The following is a 22,083-nucleotide window of genomic DNA, read 5'->3' as shown; positions in this document are numbered from 1 at the left end:
TCCTGGGACCACCCATACGTAGAATGTATGCACACATGACTAAGTCGCTTTGGATAAAAGCGTCTGCTAAATGGCATATATTATTATTAAGATAATACCTAGGATCAGGATTCAAATCAGCGACCAAGCGTTTTACATAATACTTAGAAAATGTTATTCCTGTTTATATGTTTTCATTTCATTTGAATTATAACTAATAGTGTTAAAACTCACCCTTCCTGCTCACATTGGTTGAGGGCTTCTTCCTGGTTGTGTGGTTGCTGAGGTCCTTCTTGTCTTGGGGGTCCTCATTGTCCTCTTTAGTCTTTAGGTGTCCAGGACTTTGCCTGTTCTCCTTACTGTGGACAGACAGCTCAGTAGTTTTCACTGCATTCATGCTGCGCTTCTCTCTGTATGACTACTTTACTGGGAATCACATCCTGTCAGAGAGAGAGAGAGGACAAATCCTGTCAAAATCAGTTCCCCTATGTGAGTGAGTGAGTGAGTGAGTGAGTGAGTGAGTGAGTGAGTGAGTGAGTGAGTGAGTGAGTGAGTGAGAGAGTGAGTGAGAGAGAGAGAGAGGACATCCTTTCACGACTTAATTGGCTGATATTATAATATCACAGAGGCCACCGTGCAGGATATTGTTGCTGCCTCAGCGTCTGTCCACTCCAGGTTAAAAACAACAGCTGGTCAATTAAAATCCAACTGACATCACAAAACGAGAAATCTATACGCCACAGACACGTCACACAACGAGAAATCTATACGCCACAGACAGGTCACACAACGAGAAATCTATACGCCACAGACACGTCACACAACGAGAAATCTATACGCCACAGACACGTCACACAACGAGAAATCTATACGCCACAGACACGTCACACAACGAGAAATCTATACGCCACAGACACGTCACACAACGAGAAATCTATACGCCACAGACACGTCACACAACGAGAAATCTATACGCCACAGACACGTCACACAACGAGAAATCTATACGCCACAGACACGTCACACAACGAGAAAGCCTTCACATTTTCAATGCCCGTGTGTTTCTACACCCTGTGGTTGTTACCCATTATGTTAGTGTGTGCCGTTTCAACAGTGTTTTGTATTGTCCCCAGGACCTGAGCCCCAGGACTACCTGAAATGATGACTCCTTGCTGTCCCCAGTCCACCTGACCGTGCTGCTGCTCCAGTTTCAACTGTTCTGCCTTATTATTATTCGACCATGCTGGTCATTTATGAACATTTGAACATCTTGGCCATGTTCTGTTATAATCTCCACCCGGCACAGCCAGAAGAGGACTGTCCACCCCACATAGCCTGGTTCCTCTCTAGGTTTCTTCCAAGGTTTTGGCCTTTCTAGGGAGGTTTTCCTAGCCACCGTGCTTCTACACCTGCATTGCTTGCTGTTTGGAGTTTTAGGCTGGGTTTCTGTACAGCACTTTGAGATATCAGCTGATGTACGAAGGGCTATATAAATACATTTGATTTGATTGTATTTAGTTTAGAATCCATCTGAGCCTGGAGACGGCACAGCGACCAGCATGCTGCATGTGTCCGTCTGTTTACAGAGCTTAAGGCCGTGGACAAGTCCTGCTTCTCTCGCCATCCGCCCTCCACATCAGCCAACTTCTTCATTTACAGAGTTTACAAAGAGAAGACCTTCTTCCCCCTTCTTCCTTATTCCCAAATAATAAACACTCCATGCTCAGCGGATTCAGTAGCATTGAGAGAAAATCGTTGAGTTGAAAAACGAGGCCCCTCACTCTCGTCCATAGACAAGCCAAGTCTTCTGTCCTGCCCAGGGCCCCGTACATCATCGTCCACTAAGGGGTCTCACAGGGCACCGTGAACTTGCATCACTGTTTTCTTTCATAATCTCTGTTTGGAGAACCATTCTGATGCTTAGAGGACAACCTCATATGTCACGCCTCCTGAAAACAGCTGAGGTATCAAAAAGCAAGGCTACGTCGGCCAGTCTGCCCGGATACAGGGTGTCGGATAAGTAAAGGTCTAAATATTTTATAATGGAAACCTGTTAGTGAGTAGATGTATAATGAACACATATTAGTGAGTAGATTTATAATGAAAACATGTTAAACTAATAGTCCTAATGCAATCCTTCCCAAACCTGTCAACTTATACAAGCCTTTCACGACTAGACAATTTATAGTTAGTTACATTCATAATATGACACATTTGCTTGACACATAGCAGACCATTTTCATCACAAGTCAAGGTTAGCTGCCTTACAAAATGACGCCACAGCCATTCGCCAAGACTTGACCAAACAACCATGAGAGGGAAAGGAGAGCCCATCGGAAATGTACTTATCTGTGTGGTAAGACAGATACAGTATCTCTGTAGTGCATGTTGAGCAGACAAAAAGGGGGCTTGTATACGGCCCATAAACACGAGCTGGGGGGAAACAATAACAAAGCCAAGCATTTACGTCAGAAACAAGACAACACTTGCAGTAAATTACCCTCCATAAAATAGCAGAACAGAAAACATGCCTCTATGCACTCCTCTTTTAATGAGGTCTTAACTGATGGGCCGGAGGTTGAAAGCCCACCCATCGCCAAGGAACGAGGCAGCCCACCCTGGCCATGTTATATCACAGTGACAGCCTAACCAAGGCCAGGGCGGGACAGGACAGATATGGCTGGCATAGTGTGTGGCCTACATTGGCGTTAGCTATAGGATGACAATTACAGGAGAAGAACAAACAAATCCCCTCAATCCATAGATTGTAGGTGCTTCAGTCAATGTGATGAAACATTGGAAAAAGTTCTAGAACGGGTTCTAATGCTATGTTCTGATCTCCACTAGAGATACCTGCCCAGCCCATGTCCAGGGTAAGGTGGGACTGAAGTGCAGAACATGTGGCCCAAAACACCCAACTCTGAAGCTGTAAAAAAAAAAAAAAAAAACGATCCGCATCTTCAAAACATGTTTATGTTATTTGCCGATGGTATCTGGATGCTTAAGAGTGGGCTATCCCGTAAGACAGAGTGGGGTAAGACGGAGTGGGGTAAGACAGAGTGGGGTAAGACAGAGTGGGGTAAGACAGAGTGGGGTAAGACGGAGTGGGGTAAGACAGAGTGGGGTAAGACAGAGTGGGGTAAGACAGAGTGGGGTAAGACAGAGTGGGGTAAGACAGAGTGGGGTAAGACGGAGTGGGGTAAGACAGAGTGGGGTAAGACGGAGTGGGGTAAGACGGAGTGGGGTAAGACAGAGAGACGGAGTGGGGTAAGACAGAGACGGAGTGGGGTAAGACAGAGACGGAGTGGGGTAAGACAGAGACGGAGTGGGGTAAGACAGAGACGGAGTGGGGTAAGACAGAGTGGGGTAAGACAGAGTGGGGTAAGACAGAGTGGGGTAAGACAGAGTGGGGTAAGACGGAGTGGGGTAAGACAGAGAGACGGAGTGGGGTAAGACGGAGTGGGGTAAGACAGAGTGGGGTAAGATATTTGGTTGCCATTTAAAATGTCATTAGGTTTCCTATAAAGATGTAGAGAGGACTTCTCCAAGATCTCCTTATTGATTTCCTCAGTGTGGCTGAAGACGTGGCACACACTGGTTGAATCAACGTTGTTTCCACGGCATTTCAATGAAATGACGTTGAACCAACGTGGAATAGACGTTGAATTAACGTCTGTGCCGTGGAGAGTAAGTATTATGGAGAGTAAGTCACTGTCTTGTCTTTGGGCATGTGGTAATTACAGTTTCTCCTGACCTTATCGATTCCCTCAGTTTGGAGAAAGAACCCTGGATGTGTCATCATACCCTCTCTCTAATGGTAAACAGACAGAGGAGTAATGTAATCTGAGCCACATTTCACTTTCCCGTTGTCGGTGCCTGCATTGGTTTTAGTGGTGATACATGAAGTCTTATAGCATCAGAGACGGCTCCCTGTTTGTTTGTGTGGTCAAAGTCAATGTTTATAGGCCTATGTGCTATGTATGACATACATTCATCTTGTTTAGTCAATGGTTTCACTGTGTGGGCTATCCCATAATGGTCTTCAGTTCAACGCAGGTTACAGGTTACAGTATTAGCTTACTTAGCCTTAGCCTCCAAATCTCACTGACAGATTATTATATCCAGGAATGTTGTTATTTTCTGTTCCTGTTGGACCACCAGAGCTGAGCTGAGGGCTGGCTGGCTGGCTGAGGGCTGGCTGGCTGTCTGGCTGGCTGGCTGGCTGAGGGCTGGCTGGCTGAGGGCTGGCTGAGGGCTGGCTGGCTGGCTGGCTGGCTGAGGGCTGGCTGGCTGAGGGCTGGCTGGCTGAGGGCTGGCTGGCTGGCTGGCTGGCTGGCTGGCTGGCTGGCTGAGGGCTGGCTGGCTGGCTGGCTGAGGGCTGGCTGGCTGAGGGCTGGCTGAGGGCTGGCTGGCTGGCTGGCTGGCTGAGGGCTGGCTGGCTGGCTGGCTGAGGGCTGGCTGGCTGGCCACATTTACAGCTGCATGCTTTCATGACTGGTCTTATTTATGTCAGGGAGGGTTAAGCCAAGACTTCCACCACTGGGAATTAATACATTTTCAATTGAAGCTAATTAGGATATTCTAGTCGCTTATCGTATTATATTATAGTCCTGCGATAGTTGCTGGCACACAAACTGTAGTCCTTCTTTAACCATGTCATTTGTAGGCACCTATCGTAGAGGCACCTATCGTAGAGGCACCTATCGTAGAGGCACCTATCGTAGAGGCACCTATCGTAGAGGCACCTATTGTAGAGGCACCTATCGTAGAGGCACCTATTGTAGAGGCACCTATCGTAGAGGCACCTATCGTAGAGGCACCTATCGTAGAGGCACCTATTGTAGAGGCACCTATCGTAGAGGCACCTATCGTAGAGGCACCTATTGTAGAGGCACCTATTGTAGAGGCACCTATTGTGCTCTAGACAACATGATCTTCTTAAATGACTAAATGTGACAGTTATACCGGCATCTTATCCTGAGCTAAATATTTAACGGCCTCCGTTTTACCACGCCTTACTTCGAACACAGAGTTTGGAGAAAAAAAAGTTGTTATTTCTGGTCCATGATTGTGTCTTTTCTCTCGTATAAAACAGGCTCCCAGTGGATGTGTACGGTAAGAAGCAGTATGTAGAGTATTGGCCTCTCTAACTAACATGGTGTCTATTCTCTGAGTATTTTCCTGCGGTCTCACAACGTCTAACATGTCCTAATGCTTCCTGCTGGGCATTCCGTGGAGCAAATGAAGTAGGAGAGGATGGAGGAGCTTGAACCCAGCAAGATGATGGGTAATATGAGGATGAAATACGAGCCTGTTTCAAGTGGTGACGCACTGTTTTAAACATAGAAATAGAATCCATGCCTATTCTAGTTCTATGTTATTCTATGTTATGGCTTACATCATTACTTGGTTCTAACTTCACGCAGGACACTGGCAAGCCGAAGGCATGCTTTTATCCCAAACTGTAGAATCCTCGTCATAGTCTATGTAATAGACGACTACAACATGAGCCCTTCCACACGCTAGAGAGAGAGAGATAAAAAAGGTGGTGTTTCAGGATTTGTTTTAAAGTAAATAGACTTTGGACTAATGAATAAGTATCGGTTCTATGTACGCCACGCTTTGCCGCTCTGACAAGTTGTTATTCAATTATTTTTTTAACAGAGGATTTAGAACTTTAGCCATTCTATAATAAACAATGGCATGGGCCATATTGAAAATATTTACTTAATTCTCCAAGGTGACTTATGGCAACGCTGGTCACTAAACAGAGTGGGAAGTGTTATGGCGTCAGGTGCCGCTGCCTGTACACTTATTTATAGGAATAGCCCATCTGGCTTTGGCTAACACAGGCAGCCCTCTCTGGTGACCCCTCGGCTTGTTCGAATGGAAAATATAACAGGAGTGTTTGCTAAGCAGCTACAGCAGTCAGCTTTCAGGTGACAGACAAGACAATGTTGACCACAGACTCCAGATCTGAAAACCCTGGCCCTCTCGGAAACCCTGGCCCTCTCGGAAACCCTGGCCCTCTCGGAAACCCTGGCCCTCTCGGAAACCCTGGCCCTCTCGGAAACCCTGGCCCTCTCGGAAACCCTGGCCCTCTCGGAAACACTGGCCCTCTCGGAAACCCTGGCCCTCTCGGAAACCCTGGCCCTCTCGGAAACCCTGGCCCTCTCGGAAACCCTGGCCCTCTCGGAAACCGTGGACCTCTCACAACCAGTAAAAGAACTATCCAGGGGGAAAAAAAACATTTAAAAAAAAATTGTATTACTCCCATTTTGGGGGAGGGGTTTATAAAACGATGACAGAGTTGCAGAAGCTTAGCAAAATGTTCTAGTAGGTGATGACTGGATGAGTGGACCAAATATATGTCTTCCCTGCCTGTTGCTTTGATATCCACCTATGGTGGGAGAGATCAGACAGATTTTAGGATGTTGGTTTACTGCATGTATCTATTCTAAATTCCATCCATCAACAGTATTGGAAAGGTGACAGTTGGTTGTGATTATTGTTGAATGGTAAATCAAAGACAATACTTCCTGAAATAAATGTGGGTTTTTCTATCCAAGCTAATTTGATTCAGTTCCTCATTCGGATCTTGGTGACAAGCCGACAGAAACACAATAAAACTGTCTCGATTCTCGTCATCAGTTGTCAGTGATGTGCTATACGCAAATAAAACTGTATAAACAATCTCTGCGTTCAATCCACAACAGCAAATCTTCCAACTCCGCTTGTTCTCATAGATCTCAGACTTATTTGAGGTCATTCAACAAAGAATTATTAAGCTTATTCATTTGGGAAGATATATATTTAAAAAAACTTTATGGAACTTATCCTCTGCAGCAGAGGTTACTGGGTCTTCCTTTCCTGTGGCGGTCCTCATGAGAGCCAGTTCCATCATAGCACTTGATGATTTTTGCGAACGCACTTGAAGAAACTTTCAAAGTTCTTGAAATGTTCCGGATTGACTGACCTTCATGTCTTAAAGTAATGATGGATTGTCATTTCTCTTTGTTTATTTGAGCTGTTCTTGCCATAATGTAGACTTGATATTTTACTAAATAGGGCTATCTTCTGTATACCACCCCTACTTTGTCACAAAACAACTGATTGGCTCAGAAGCATTAGGAAGGAAAGAAATTCCACAAATTAACTTTTAAGAAGGCACACCTGTTAATTGAAATGCGTTCCAGGTGACTACCTCATGAAGCTGGTTGAGAGAATGTGAAGAGTGTGTGTGCAAAGCTGTCATTAAGTCAAAGGGTGGCTCATTTAATGAATCTTAAATATAAAATATACTTTGATTTGTTTAACACTTTTTTGGTTACTACATGATTCCAAATGTGATATTTCATAGTTGTAATATATTTGTATTCCGGACACCGACATTGCTCGCTCTGATAGTTCTTAATTTTTCTTTTTACTTTTTGGATGATGTGCGTATTGTTTTGTGTTGTTAGGGTATTATTACTGCACTAGAAACACAAGCATTTCACTGCACCTGCGAATAACATCTGAAAATCTGTGTACGCGACCAATAAACCTTGAAATGACTTGGGTAAATGTGGCACGGTAAACGTACATTTTGCTACGTTAACTCTGAGGCCAGGCTGCTTTGCCACTATCTACACTCACACAAAAACAGTGAGGAAAGCGAGGCCATGTTTCGATTGGAGGTGAAATGGGGACAAAACATAGAACGATGCTTTGGAGGATATCTGACAATCAAATCTAAATAAAGTTTTTTTTTCTCAGCACAGTGTGCACACCATTTCAGAACCCGACAGACAATACAATTTAACCAACCAACTGTCAAACTTTTTTCCCCCCACATGCTTGCAAAGTGGTTGAGTATGTATCTGTGATGAATATGAGGCAGCTACATACTACCACTGTCCAGTCTGTCTGTGATCTACGGTAACAACGCAGCTGTAGCTTCTTGTATTCTCCTCCTTCAGCACTGTTTAGCTCTATGGATTTCATAGGCATCAATCACCAGAGGAATTGGGCTGGGGTGTTTCATCAACCCTCTACACAGCAAAACAGTGGAATATGTCCCAGGCCAGGACCTCTTAAGTGTAAATTCAACAGAAAAATAACTGGAATACACAGCGCTAAGAGATTGCGTCTCTGTCTGGCAACAAACGCCAAGAAAGATGAATATAAGGGAGAAAAGAGAATTCGCTAATACTTTACAGTTCACCAGATGTAGCCCGGGTGTTATGACAAATATCCTAACCATGAATCCAACAACTCCTCCCCTCCAAAATATATCTAACAACAAAGACTTTAGACGTGTGATATTTATTAATGAGGGCCTTTACAAAAAAACTGATACACCTCAACATTCTGAAATCTACTTCTAAGAATTTCCCAAATCTACTTCTATGTAGTCCACATATTGTGGATCACATGTTCTATATGATGTCATTCTGTGGGATTAGGCCTACATATTGTGGATCACATGTTCTATATGATGTCATTCTGTGGGATTAGGCCTACATATTGTGGATCACATGTTCTATATGATGCCATTCTGTGGGATTAGGCCTACATATTGTGGATCACATGTTCTATATGATGTCATTCTGTGGGATTAGGCCTACATATTGTGGATCACATGTTCTATATGAGGTCATTCTGTGGGATTAGGCCTACATATTGTGGATCACATGTTCTATATGATGTCATTCTGTGGGATTAGGCCTACATATTGTGGATCGCATGTTCTATATGATGTCATTCTGTGGGATTAGGCCTACATATTGTGGATCGCATGTTCTATATGATGTCATTCTGTGGGATCAGGCCTACATATTGTAGATCACATGTTCTATATGATGTAATTCTGTGGGATTAGGCCTACATATTGTAGATCACATGTTCTATATGATGTCATTCTGTGGGATTAGGCCTACATATTGTAGATCACATGTTCTATATGATGTCATTCTGTGGGATTAGGCCTACATATTGTAGATCACATGTTCTATATGATGTCATTCTGTGGGATCAGGCCTACATATTCTGGATCACATGTTCTATATGATGTCATTCTGTGGGATTAGGCCTACATATTGTAGATCACATGTTCTATATGATGTCATTCTGTGGGATCAGGCCTACATATTGTAGATCACATGTTCTATATGATGTCATTCTGTGGGATCAGGCCTACATATTGTGGATCACATGTTCTATATGATGTCATTCTGTGGGATCAGGCCTACATATTGTAGATCACATGTTCTATATGATGTCATTCTGTGGGATTAGGCCTACATATTGTAGATCACATGTTCTATATGATGTCATTCGGTGGGATTAGGCCTACATATTGTAGATCACATGTTCTATATGATGTCATTCTGTGGGATTAGGCCTACATATTGTGGATCACATGTTCTATATGATGTCATTATGTGGGATTAGGCCTACATATTGTAGATCACATGTTCTATATGATGTCATTCTGTGGGATTAGGCCTACATATTGTGGATCACATGTTCTATATGATGTCATTCTGTGGGATTAGGCCTACATATTGTGGATCACATGTTCTATATGATGTCATTCTGTGGGATTAGGCCTACATATTGTGGATCACATGTTCTATATGATGTCATTCTGTGGGATCAGGCCTACATATTGTGGATCACATGTTCTATATGATGTCATTCTGTGGGATTAGGCCTACATATTGTGAATTACATGTTCTATATGATGTCATTCTGTGGGATTAGGCCTACATATTGTGGATCACATGTTCTATATGATGTCATTCTGTGGGATTAGGCCTACATATTGTGAATTACATGTTCTATATTATGTCATTCTGTGGGATTAGGCCTACATATTGTGGATCACATGTTCTATATGATGTCATTCTGTGGGATTAGGCCTACATATTGTGGATCACATGTTCTATATGATGTCATTCTGTGGGATTAGGCCTACATATTGTGGATCACATGTTCTATATGATGTCATTCTGTGGGATTAGGCCTACATATTGTGGATCACATGTTCTATATGATGTCATTCTGTGGGATTAGGCCTACATATTGTGGATCACATGTTCTATATGATGTCATTCTGTGGGATTAGGCCTACATATTGTGGATCACATGTTCTATATGATGTCATTCTGTGGGATTAGGCCTACATATTGTGGATCACATGTTCTATATGATGCCATTCTGTGGGATTAGGCCTACATATTGTGGATCGCATGTTCTATATGATGTCATTCTGTGGGATTAGGCCTACATATTGTGGATCGCATGTTCTATATGAGGTCATTCTGTGGGATTAGGCCTACATATTGTGGATCGCATGTTCTATATGATGTCATTCTGTGGGATTAGGCCTACATATTGTGGATCGCATGTTCTATATGATGTCATTCTGTGGGATTAGGCCTACATATTGTAGATCGCATGTTCTATATGATGTCATTCTGTGGGATCAGGCCTACATATTGTAGATCGCATGTTCTATATGATGTCATTCTGTGGGATCAGGCCTACATATTGTGGATCGCATGTTCTATATGATGTCATTCTGTGGGATCAGGCCTACATACTGTAGATCACATGTTCTATATGATGTAATTCTGTGGGATTAGGCCTACATATTGTAGATCACATGTTCTATATGATGTCATTCTGTGGGATTAGGCCTACATATTGTAGATCACATGTTCTATATGATGTCATTCTGTGGGATTAGGCCTACATATTGTAGATCACATGTTCTATATGATGTCATTCTGTGGGATCAGGCCTACATATTGTGGATCACATGTTCTATATGATGTCATTCTGTGGGATTAGGCCTACATATTGTAGATCACATGTTCTATATGATGTCATTCTGTGGGATCAGGCCTACATATTGTAGATCACATGTTCTATATGATGTCATTCTGTGGGATCAGGCCTACATATTGTGGATCACATGTTCTATATGATGTCATTCTGTGGGATCAGGCCTACATATTGTAGATCACATGTTCTATATGATGTCATTCTGTGGGATTAGGCCTACATATTGTAGATCACATGTTCTATATGATGTCATTCGGTGGGATTAGGCCTACATATTGTAGATCACATGTTCTATATGATGTCATTCTGTGGGATTAGGCCTACATATTGTGGATCACATGTTCTATATGATGTCATTATGTGGGATTAGGCCTACATATTGTAGATCACATGTTCTATATGATGTCATTCTGTGGGATTAGGCCTACATATTGTGGATCACATGTTCTATATGATGTCATTCTGTGGGATTAGGCCTACATATTGTGGATCACATGTTCTATATGATGTCATTCTGTGGGATTAGGCCTACATATTGTGGATCACATGTTCTATATGATGTCATTCTGTGGGATCAGGCCTACATATTGTGGATCACATGTTCTATATGATGTCATTCTGTGGGATTAGGCCTACATATTGTGAATTACATGTTCTATATGATGTCATTCTGTGGGATTAGGCCTACATATTGTGGATCACATGTTCTATATGATGTCATTCTGTGGGATTAGGCCTACATATTGTGAATTACATGTTCTATATTATGTCATTCTGTGGGATTAGGCCTACATATTGTGGATCGCATGTTCTATATGATGTCATTCTGTGGGATTAGGCCTACATATTGTGGATCGCATGTTCTATATGATGTCATTCTGTGGGATTAGGCCTACATATTGTGGATCGCATGTTCTATATGATGCCATTCTGTGGGATTAGGCCTACATATTGTGGATCGCATGTTCTATATGAGGTCATTCTGTGGGATTAGGCCTACATATTGTGGATCGCATGTTCTATATGAGGTCATTCTGTGGGATTAGGCCTACATATTGTGGATCGCATGTTCTATATGATGTCATTCTGTGGGATTAGGCCTACATATTGTGGATCGCATGTTCTATATGATGTCATTCTGTGGGATTAGGCCTACATATTGTGGATCGCATGTTCTATATGATGTCATTCTGTGGGATCAGGTCTACATATTGTAGATCACATGTTCTATATGATGTAATTCTGTGGGATTAGGCCTACATATTGTAGATCACATGTTCTATATGATGTCATTCTGTGGGATTAGGCCTACATATTGTAGATCACATGTTCTATATGATGTCATTCTGTGGGATTAGGCCTACATATTGTAGATCACATGTTCTATATGATGTCATTCTGTGGGATCAGGCCTACATATTGTGGATCACATGTTCTATATGATGTCATTCTGTGGGATTAGGCCTACATATTGTAGATCACATGTTCTATATGATGTCATTATGTGGGATTAGGCCTACATATTGTAGATCACATGTTCTATATGATGTCATTCTGTGGGATTAGGCCTACATATTGTGGATCACATGTTCTATATGATGTCATTCTGTGGGATTAGGCCTACATATTGTGGATCACATGTTCTATATGATGTCATTCTGTGGGATTAGGCCTACATATTGTGAATTACATGTTCTATATGATGTCATTCTGTGGGATTAGGCCTACATATTGTGGATCACATGTTCTATATGATGTCATTCTGTGGGATTAGGCCTACATATTGTGAATTACATGTTCTATATTATGTCATTCTGTGGGATTAGGCCTACATATTGTGGATCACATGTTCTATATGATGTCATTCTGTGGGATTAGGCCTACATATTGTGGATCACATGTTCTATATGATGTCATTCTGTGGGATTAGGCCTACATATTGTGGATCACATGTTCTATATGATGTCATTCTGTGGGATTAGGCCTACATATTGTGGATCACATGTTCTATATGATGTCATTCTGTGGGATTAGGCCTACATATTGTGGATCACATGTTCTATATGATGTCATTCTGTGGGATTAGGCCTACATATTGTGGATCACATGTTCTATATGATGTCATTCTGTGGGATTAGGCCTACATATTGTGGATCGCATGTTCTATATGATGCCATTCTGTGGGATTAGGCCTACATATTGTGGATCGCATGTTCTATATGATGTCATTCTGTGGGATTAGGCCTACATATTGTGGATCGCATGTTCTATATGAGGTCATTCTGTGGGATTAGGCCTACATATTGTGGATCGCATGTTCTATATGATGTCATTCTGTGGGATTAGGCCTACATATTGTGGATCGCATGTTCTATATGATGTCATTCTGTGGGATTAGGCCTACATATTGTAGATCGCATGTTCTATATGATGTCATTCTGTGGGATCAGGCCTACATATTGTAGATCGCATGTTCTATATGATGTCATTCTGTGGGATCAGGCCTACATATTGTGGATCGCATGTTCTATATGATGTCATTCTGTGGGATCAGGCCTACATACTGTAGATCACATGTTCTATATGATGTAATTCTGTGGGATTAGGCCTACATATTGTAGATCACATGTTCTATATGATGTCATTCTGTGGGATTAGGCCTACATATTGTAGATCACATGTTCTATATGATGTCATTCTGTGGGATTAGGCCTACATATTGTAGATCACATGTTCTATATGATGTCATTCTGTGGGATCAGGCCTACATATTGTGGATCACATGTTCTATATGATGTCATTCTGTGGGATTAGGCCTACATATTGTAGATCACATGTTCTATATGATGTCATTCTGTGGGATCAGGCCTACATATTGTAGATCACATGTTCTATATGATGTCATTCTGTGGGATCAGGCCTACATATTGTGGATCACATGTTCTATATGATGTCATTCTGTGGGATCAGGCCTACATATTGTAGATCACATGTTCTATATGATGTCATTCGGTGGGATTAGGCCTACATATTGTAGATCACATGTTCTATATGATGTCATTCGGTGGGATTAGGCCTACATATTGTAGATCACATGTTCTATATGATGTCATTCTGTGGGATTAGGCCTACATATTGTGGATCACATGTTCTATATGATGTCATTATGTGGGATTAGGCCTACATATTGTAGATCACATGTTCTATATGATGTCATTCTGTGGGATTAGGCCTACATATTGTGGATCACATGTTCTATATGATGTCATTCTGTGGGATTAGGCCTACATATTGTGGATCACATGTTCTATATGATGTCATTCTGTGGGATTAGGCCTACATATTGTGGATCACATGTTCTATATGATGTCATTCTGTGGGATCAGGCCTACATATTGTGGATCACATGTTCTATATGATGTCATTCTGTGGGATTAGGCCTACATATTGTGAATTACATGTTCTATATGATGTCATTCTGTGGGATTAGGCCTACATATTGTGGATCACATGTTCTATATGATGTCATTCTGTGGGATTAGGCCTACATATTGTGAATTACATGTTCTATATTATGTCATTCTGTGGGATTAGGCCTACATATTGTGGATCGCATGTTCTATATGATGTCATTCTGTGGGATTAGGCCTACATATTGTGGATCACATGTTCTATATGATGTCATTCTGTGGGATTAGGCATACATATTGTGGATCACATGTTCTATATGATGCCATTCTGTGGGATTAGGCCTACATATTGTGGATCGCATGTTCTATATGATGTCATTCTGTGGGATTAGGCCTACATATTGTGGATCGCATGTTCTATATGAGGTCATTCTGTGGGATTAGGCCTACATATTGTGGATCGCATGTTCTATATGATGTCATTCTGTGGGATTAGGCCTACATATTGTGGATCGCATGTTCTATATGATGTCATTCTGTGGGATTAGGCCTACATATTGTGGATCGCATGTTCTATATGATGTCATTCTGTGGGATCAGGCCTACATATTGTAGATCACATGTTCTATATGATGTAATTCTGTGGGATTAGGCCTACATATTGTAGATCACATGTTCTATATGATGTCATTCTGTGGGATTAGGCCTACATATTGTAGATCACATGTTCTATATGATGTCATTCTGTGGGATTAGGCCTACATATTGTAGATCACATGTTCTATATGATGTCATTCTGTGGGATCAGGCCTACATATTGTGGATCACATGTTCTATATGATGTCATTCTGTGGGATTAGGCCTACATATTGTAGATCACATGTTCTATATGATGTCATTATGTGGGATTAGGCCTACATATTGTAGATCACATGTTCTATATGATGTCATTCTGTGGGATTAGGCCTACATATTGTGGATCACATGTTCTATATGATGTCATTCTGTGGGATTAGGCCTACATATTGTGGATCACATGTTCTATATGATGTCATTCTGTGGGATTAGGCCTACATATTGTGGATCACATGTTCTATATGATGTCATTCTGTGGGATCAGGCCTACATATTGTGGATCACATGTTCTATATGATGTCATTCTGTGGGATCAGGCCTACATATTGTGAATTACATGTTCTATATGATGTCATTCTGTGGGATTAGGCCTACATATTGTGGATCACATGTTCTATATGATGTCATTCTGTGGGATTAGGCCTACATATTGTGAATTACATGTTCTATATTATGTCATTCTGTGGGATTAGGCCTACATATTGTGGATCACATGTTCTATATGATGTCATTCTGTGGGATTAGGCCTACATATTGTGGATCACATGTTCTATATGATGTCATTCTGTGGGATTAGGCCTACATATTGTGGATCACATGTTCTATATGATGTCATTCTGTGGGATTAGGCCTACATATTGTGGATCACATGTTCTATATGATGTCATTCTGTGGGATTAGGCCTACATATTGTGGATCACATGTTCTATATGATGTCATTCTGTGGGATTAGGCCTACATATTGTGGATCACATGTTCTATATGATGTCATTCTGTGGGATTAGGCCTACATATTGTGGATCACATGTTCTATATGATGTCATTCTGTGGGATTAGGCCTACATATTGTGGATCACATGTTCTATATGATGTCATTCTGTGGGATTAGGCCTACATATTGTGGATCACATGTTCTATATGATGTCATTCTGTGGGATTAGGCCTACATATTGTGGATCACATGTTCTATATGATGTCATTCTGTGGGATTAGGCCTACATATTGTGGATCACATGTTCTATATGATGTCATTCTGTGGGATTAGGCCTACATATTGTGGATCACATGTTCTATATGATGTCATTCTGTGGGATTAGGCCTACATATTGTGGATCACATGTTCTATATGATGTCATTCTGTGGGATTAGGCCTACATATTGTGGATCACATGTTCTATATGATGTCATTCTGTGGGATTAGGCCTACATATTGTGGATCACATGTTCTATATGATGTCATTCTGTGGGATCAGGCCTACATATTGTGGATCACATGTTCTATATGATGTCATTCTGTGGGATTAGGCCTACATATTGTGGATCACATGTTCTATATGATGTCATTCTGTGGGATTAGGCCTACATATTGTGGATCACATGTTCTATATGATGTCATTCTGTGGGATTAGGTCTACATATTGTGGATTCCACGTCAAGTGCCTCCCAACAAAATAGAAGCAGCAGACATTACAGAGCTCAAGGAGCGGGCGACTCAGGGAGTTCAGAATGCTGGATCCGCTCTCTTAAATCTCCTGATAGACTACATCTGGGATTCGATTCCAGCATGTCAAACAGCCTCAGCCAGGTAGAGCATTGGCTGGCACACATGCACGCACACGCAAAGTGTCTCTATGTACAGTATGTCTTGGTCCGACGTGCTATTCCTGCCCCCTCCAATTAGGTAAACCGAGAGCTGCTTGACATATTGTCACGTGAAGGGAAGTTCTCTAGGCTCACTGTCTCTCCCAGGTACTGCTCATGTGATGTTTAACACAGTGCTGTTGTCAGTGGTGTAGTGGTGCCTGGATAAGTGGGTATACTCTAAACTCACATTTTGCCAACAATTTCCTAAAACGTCCCCACCCCGGTGAAGGAAAGGCATCCTGTGTTAAAAACATGATGTTTTCCTATAGTTTTTTCCTATAGTGTTTTCCTATAGTTTTCACTTGCAAATTCATTTTTTTTTAAATAGAAAAACAACAGAATATTTTTGTTTAAGGCCACAACAAATGCTTAAATCACATCAGAAGAAAAAAAATTGCGGTCTGGGAAAAATACAAATAAATGTCTTTGGGAGGGTGTAGATGTGCAGCTAGCAAGAGACTGTTTGGCTAGCTGTGTCTCTGAACTGTACAATAGGCCTACATGTGATGGCAGATTTTGTGAAACAAATGCCTTCTCAACTGACACAAATCATCAGACAATCATTCTGCCAGGTAGGCCTACTTTGCAGTCAACATTTAATTGGGAAGTTTTTTTGGGAAAGCCTTTATAAAATGTTCATTCAAAAACAATGCATGACGTCTGGATGTCGCAGAAATTCAACCAAGACTTCGGACCAAACCTGTTCTATACCTGGTTTACCCATTGTTGCATTAGTTAGCATTTACTGGTAAATATCATACGTTGAAATTGTCCTACAAACCTGTACACCACCTGCTACCGATGTGGTTCCTCTGTGAGCTGCACCTGTGAGCTGCACCATGCGACAGCCAGTTGACAGCTGAGCACTCCTGCTACCGATGTGGTTCCTCCGTGAGCTGCACCTGTGAGCTGCACCATGCGACAGCCAGTTGACAGCTGAGCACTCCTGCTACCGATGTGGTTCCTCCGTGAGCTGCACCTGTGAGCTGCACCATGCGACAGCCAGTTGACAGCTGAGCACTCCTGCTGCCCGATATTTCTGATGATAGATATATTCCCAGTGCACGGGAATATAGTTGTGCAGGCTACTCTGTGCATGATTTCTTTATTGTACTACATTATGTATATGGCGTATACCCTCCACTACTTTGATCCGCATCAAAGGAAGTGAGTGAAAGGCAATGCCCATTGACAAATCAGTGAGTATACATGGGTATACCCTCCACTACACCACGTAACGGTGTTACGTCTTACACTTGTCCTGCCCCCATTTATTCTACAAGTCACACGCCACACCTCGCCACACCACATCTCGCCACATCACGCCACGCCACACCTCGCCACGCCTCGCCACGCCTCGCCACACCACGTCACACCTCGCCACACCACGCCACACCTCGCCACACCACACCTCGCCACACCTCACCACACCACACCGCCACACCTCGCCACATCACACCTCGCCACACCACACCTCACCTCGCCACACATCACACCACACCATGTCACACCTCACCACCGCAGATCAGAACACACGAGACCACAACACAGCAGAGCACGCCAAACCGCACCGACTAATTTAGGATTTAATTTAATTTTACTAAATTAAGGAGGAATGACGTGACCCCACAATTATGGTCTAAACTTGGTCCAAATCTGAGGAACACAAATAACTTTGTAAAAGTTTTGTTTTTTGGGAGACTGAACTGAATGTGAACACGTACAGATGTAGGGTCTTAATTTGAACACCTTGTTGCAGGAAAATCTTCCTGCAATGAAGAAATCTAAAACTCGTGGTGTAGTGGTGGAAATGTTCACTTTGAAATGTCAGACTGTATATTGACTTATGAAAAATGTTCATTAATTATAATCCCCATAATAATTCACATGTTCTGTTGCTGCAGGATTATTTTCCTGCTAAAAGCAAACTAGCTCAAATTAAGATCCTACATCTGTATGTACATGTGAGGGAATGAATGCTTCTTGGCGTCGTAACGTCAGTTTTCAAAGGGGAAGAGGTTGATATCTTCGTAACTTTATTGTCTACAGCCACATGGACAGAAACCCTCTTGATAAGATGGTCTGATGTTCCCGTTCCTCAGGTCTCATCAAGGGCAAAGGTTAAGAAAAATGAAATCTGAATAATATTACATCATTATTTTATATACTCCAGTTGATGGAGTATATCATTTAATTTTATACACATTGAACAATGTGGTATAAATTGTAGATCTGCTAACACTGTAAATTGTATTCACTCATTTCAACATTTTATAAACAAGATAGTTGGCCTATGTATATAAATATTTCATAGTCGCTCAGTAAATCAGCATTGTTGTGACAAAGATGTTACACAGAGTAGCTTTAAGCTATAGCGTAGCATGATAGCATCTCTTTCACACAGCCAGCCTATACTCCCCTATCAGCGTATGATTTATTTATTTATGTGACACCATGGCTAAGCCCTGAAGTGCTGTGATTGCTTTAGCAACACAGTCAGTGACAGCAGTCAGAGATATGTCTGGCTGATAGCAGCTTGTCCTTGTTGTGTGTGGCTGGGGACTGACATCACCCATAGACGCCTGGGTCCTGGACACACCACCAATTACCCTGGGGATGGAGACCGGGGATGGAGACCGAGGATGGAGACCGAGGATGGGGCTGAGGGCTTGGGGCTGGGAGTTGAACAGACTCACTGCTGATGCTGGCACTGTGAGTGTCCTGCATATTTAACTTGTTCAACACAAATAAGATGTGTAATCTAAACACAGGAGGCATTCTAAACACAGGAGGCATTCTAAACACAGGAGGCATTCTAAACACAGGAGGCATTCTAAACACAGGAGGCATTCTAATCACAGGAGGCATTCTAAAACACAGGAGGCATTCTAAACACAGGAGGCATTCTAAACACAGGAGGCATTCTAAACACAGGAGGCATTCTAAACACAGGAGGCATTCTAATCACAGGAGGCATTCTAAAACACAGGAGGCATTCTAAATACATGAGGTAATTTAAATACAGGAGGTAATCTAATTACATGAGGTAATTTAAATAAATCTTATGCAGACGGTAGTGTGTGTACGTGCACGCTTAAGTGTGAGCTTCACTGAAACTATGACCGTGTTTGTATGTATGACTGCAATACGTCTTTGACTGGCACTGGCTGTGTTTAAAACTCGGACCCCGAAAGTTTAAACAGAGTGGTACTTCTGCCTAGCTTTGTGTGACAAGCTTTGATGCAGAATTACCCATCAGCAGCGAAACAACCACTCCCTGGACACACACAGCCTTTCCATTCATGCATTTCTATTTTCAAATCAAATCAAATTTTATTTGGCATTCCTCTTGTCCAGATGGGATAGGGGATGTGTTCTCTAGTGTCCAGCTTCCATTGTTCCCAGTCTCAGAAAAGTTCTGTTGACAATTGATATTTGACTCTCAGGCTGAGAGTATTTGTCTTGGGGTTTTTTGTTCTGTCATGCGTCACATTCTAGAATGGATAGAATCAAAAGAAAAACAATGAATTCATGCTTCAAACGTCTGCAGGATTGGTCTTCTGAACTGTACTTTGCATCACACCAAGCCAGCCATGTCAACTATAAGGTCACACTGAAATTACACTTTCTAGAGCACTTATTTTGAGAGGGAGAGAGAGGGACAACCCACACTACACTTTGTAAGTTTTTCATTCATATGTCTTTTTCTTTCCATCTGTATGTCTTGTATTGTAAATGTTTTGTATGCTTTGGCAATACATACTGCCTGAATGTCTTGGCAATAAAGTCATTTTGAATTTAATTGAAATTGAGAGAGCGCGAGACCGAGAGAGAGAGATAAAAAGACAGAGAGACAGAGATTCAGGAATATGATATTCTGAGGTATTTGCTGGATAGCAGCTTGTCATGAAGTGCTTTGAGAGACTAGTCAAGGATCATATCACCTCCATCTTACCTGCCACCCTAGACCCACTTCAATTTGCTTATCGCCCCAACAGGTCCAGACAATGCAATCGCCATCACACTGCACAGTGCACTATCCCATCTGGACAAGACGAATACCTAAGAATGCTGTTCATTTTCTACAGCTCAGCATTCAACACCATAGTACCCTCCAAGCTCATCATTAAGCTGGAGGCCCTGTGTCTCAACCCCGCCCTGTGCAATTGGGTTCAGGACTTTCTGACGGGCCACCCCCAGGTATGAAGGTAGAAAACAATTTCCACTTTGTTGATCTTCAACACTGGGGCCCCACAAGGGTGCATGCTCAGCCCCCTCCAGTACTCCCTGTTCACCCATGACTGCGTGGCCATGCATGCCTCCAACTCAATCATCAAGTTTGCAGACAACACAACAGTAGTGGGAATTATTACCAACAACGACGAGACAGCCTACAGGGAGGAGGTGACTGTTCTGGGAGAGTGGTGTCAGGAAAATAACCTCTCACTCAACGTCAACAAAACAAGAGGAGATGATCCTGGTCTTCAGGAAAAAGCAGAGGGAACACCCCCCTATTTCACATCGACGGGACAGTAGTGGAGAAGGTGGAAAGTTTTAAGTTCCTCGGCGTACACATCACGGACAAACTGAAATGGTCCACCCACACAGACCATGTGGTGAAGAAGGCACAACAGCGCCTCTTAAACCTCAGGAGGCTGAAGAAATTCGGGCTGTATCACCGCCTGGTTCGGCAACTGCAAGTGCCGAGGCTGGAAAGGCAGTTGATCCATGGACCAGCTCGGCTTGTTACTATTGTTACTTTGTCTGGTGCGGTCTGCACAATGCATCACCCGGAGGGGGTGGACCAGCTTCTATCTCAAGGACATTGTCGTAGAAATATTTGCTCAATAATATTTCTCAGATACTGTAACTTGTGATTTCGAATAGACAAAGTAACAAGCCGAGCTGTTAGATTGTTAGATTACTTGTTAGATATTACAGCACTGTCGGAACTAGAAGCACAAGCATTTCGCTACACTCGCGTTAAACATCTGCATGTGACAAATAACATTTGATTTGATAACATGCCCTGTTTAATTTAAAATCCACACAAACAAACCTCCATAATAATGATAATATTGGAAGCACAACCATTAAAATACACACCGAGTTCACAGGCCAGACGACTCATGAAAACATCCACTTGGAAGCGTGGTTATTCCGTGAACCATGAACAACTGACGCAGGATGATTCATGTAAATACAAAAACACCGTAAAAACCCAGACTTAACTAAAGTGTACATCTGCTTCATGTTAGTCTGAGCCTATAGTGTGCTGCGGGAGTTGTGCGCTCAGAGTTCACCAGATCTCGTCTTTGTCACAGACTCTCAGACTTTGTATATTTTCTTTATCGGACTCTTA

At 42.2% G+C, this 22,083-nt stretch overlaps 1 protein-coding gene across 1 annotated transcript in view; it reads right to left on the bottom strand.

Moving 5' to 3' along the window:
- The window catches only part of LOC118368752 (myocardin-like), a 166,008-nt gene that overhangs the window by 78,795 nt on the left and 65,130 nt on the right, over nt 1–22,083 (bottom strand). The window contains exon 3 of the mRNA XM_052485889.1: nt 214–419. Within this exon, the coding sequence (XP_052341849.1) occupies nt 214–376 (163 nt within the window). The 5' untranslated portion in view covers nt 377–419. The remainder of the gene's footprint in view (nt 1–213; nt 420–22,083) is intronic.

The sequence above is a fragment of the Oncorhynchus keta genome, chromosome 3, assembly GCF_023373465.1.
Source record: "Oncorhynchus keta strain PuntledgeMale-10-30-2019 chromosome 3, Oket_V2, whole genome shotgun sequence".
Lineage (NCBI taxonomy): Eukaryota > Metazoa > Chordata > Actinopteri > Salmoniformes > Salmonidae > Oncorhynchus > Oncorhynchus keta.
Note: the sequence above shows the minus strand (reverse complement) of the source record. Positions and strands in the feature narration are given on the sequence as shown.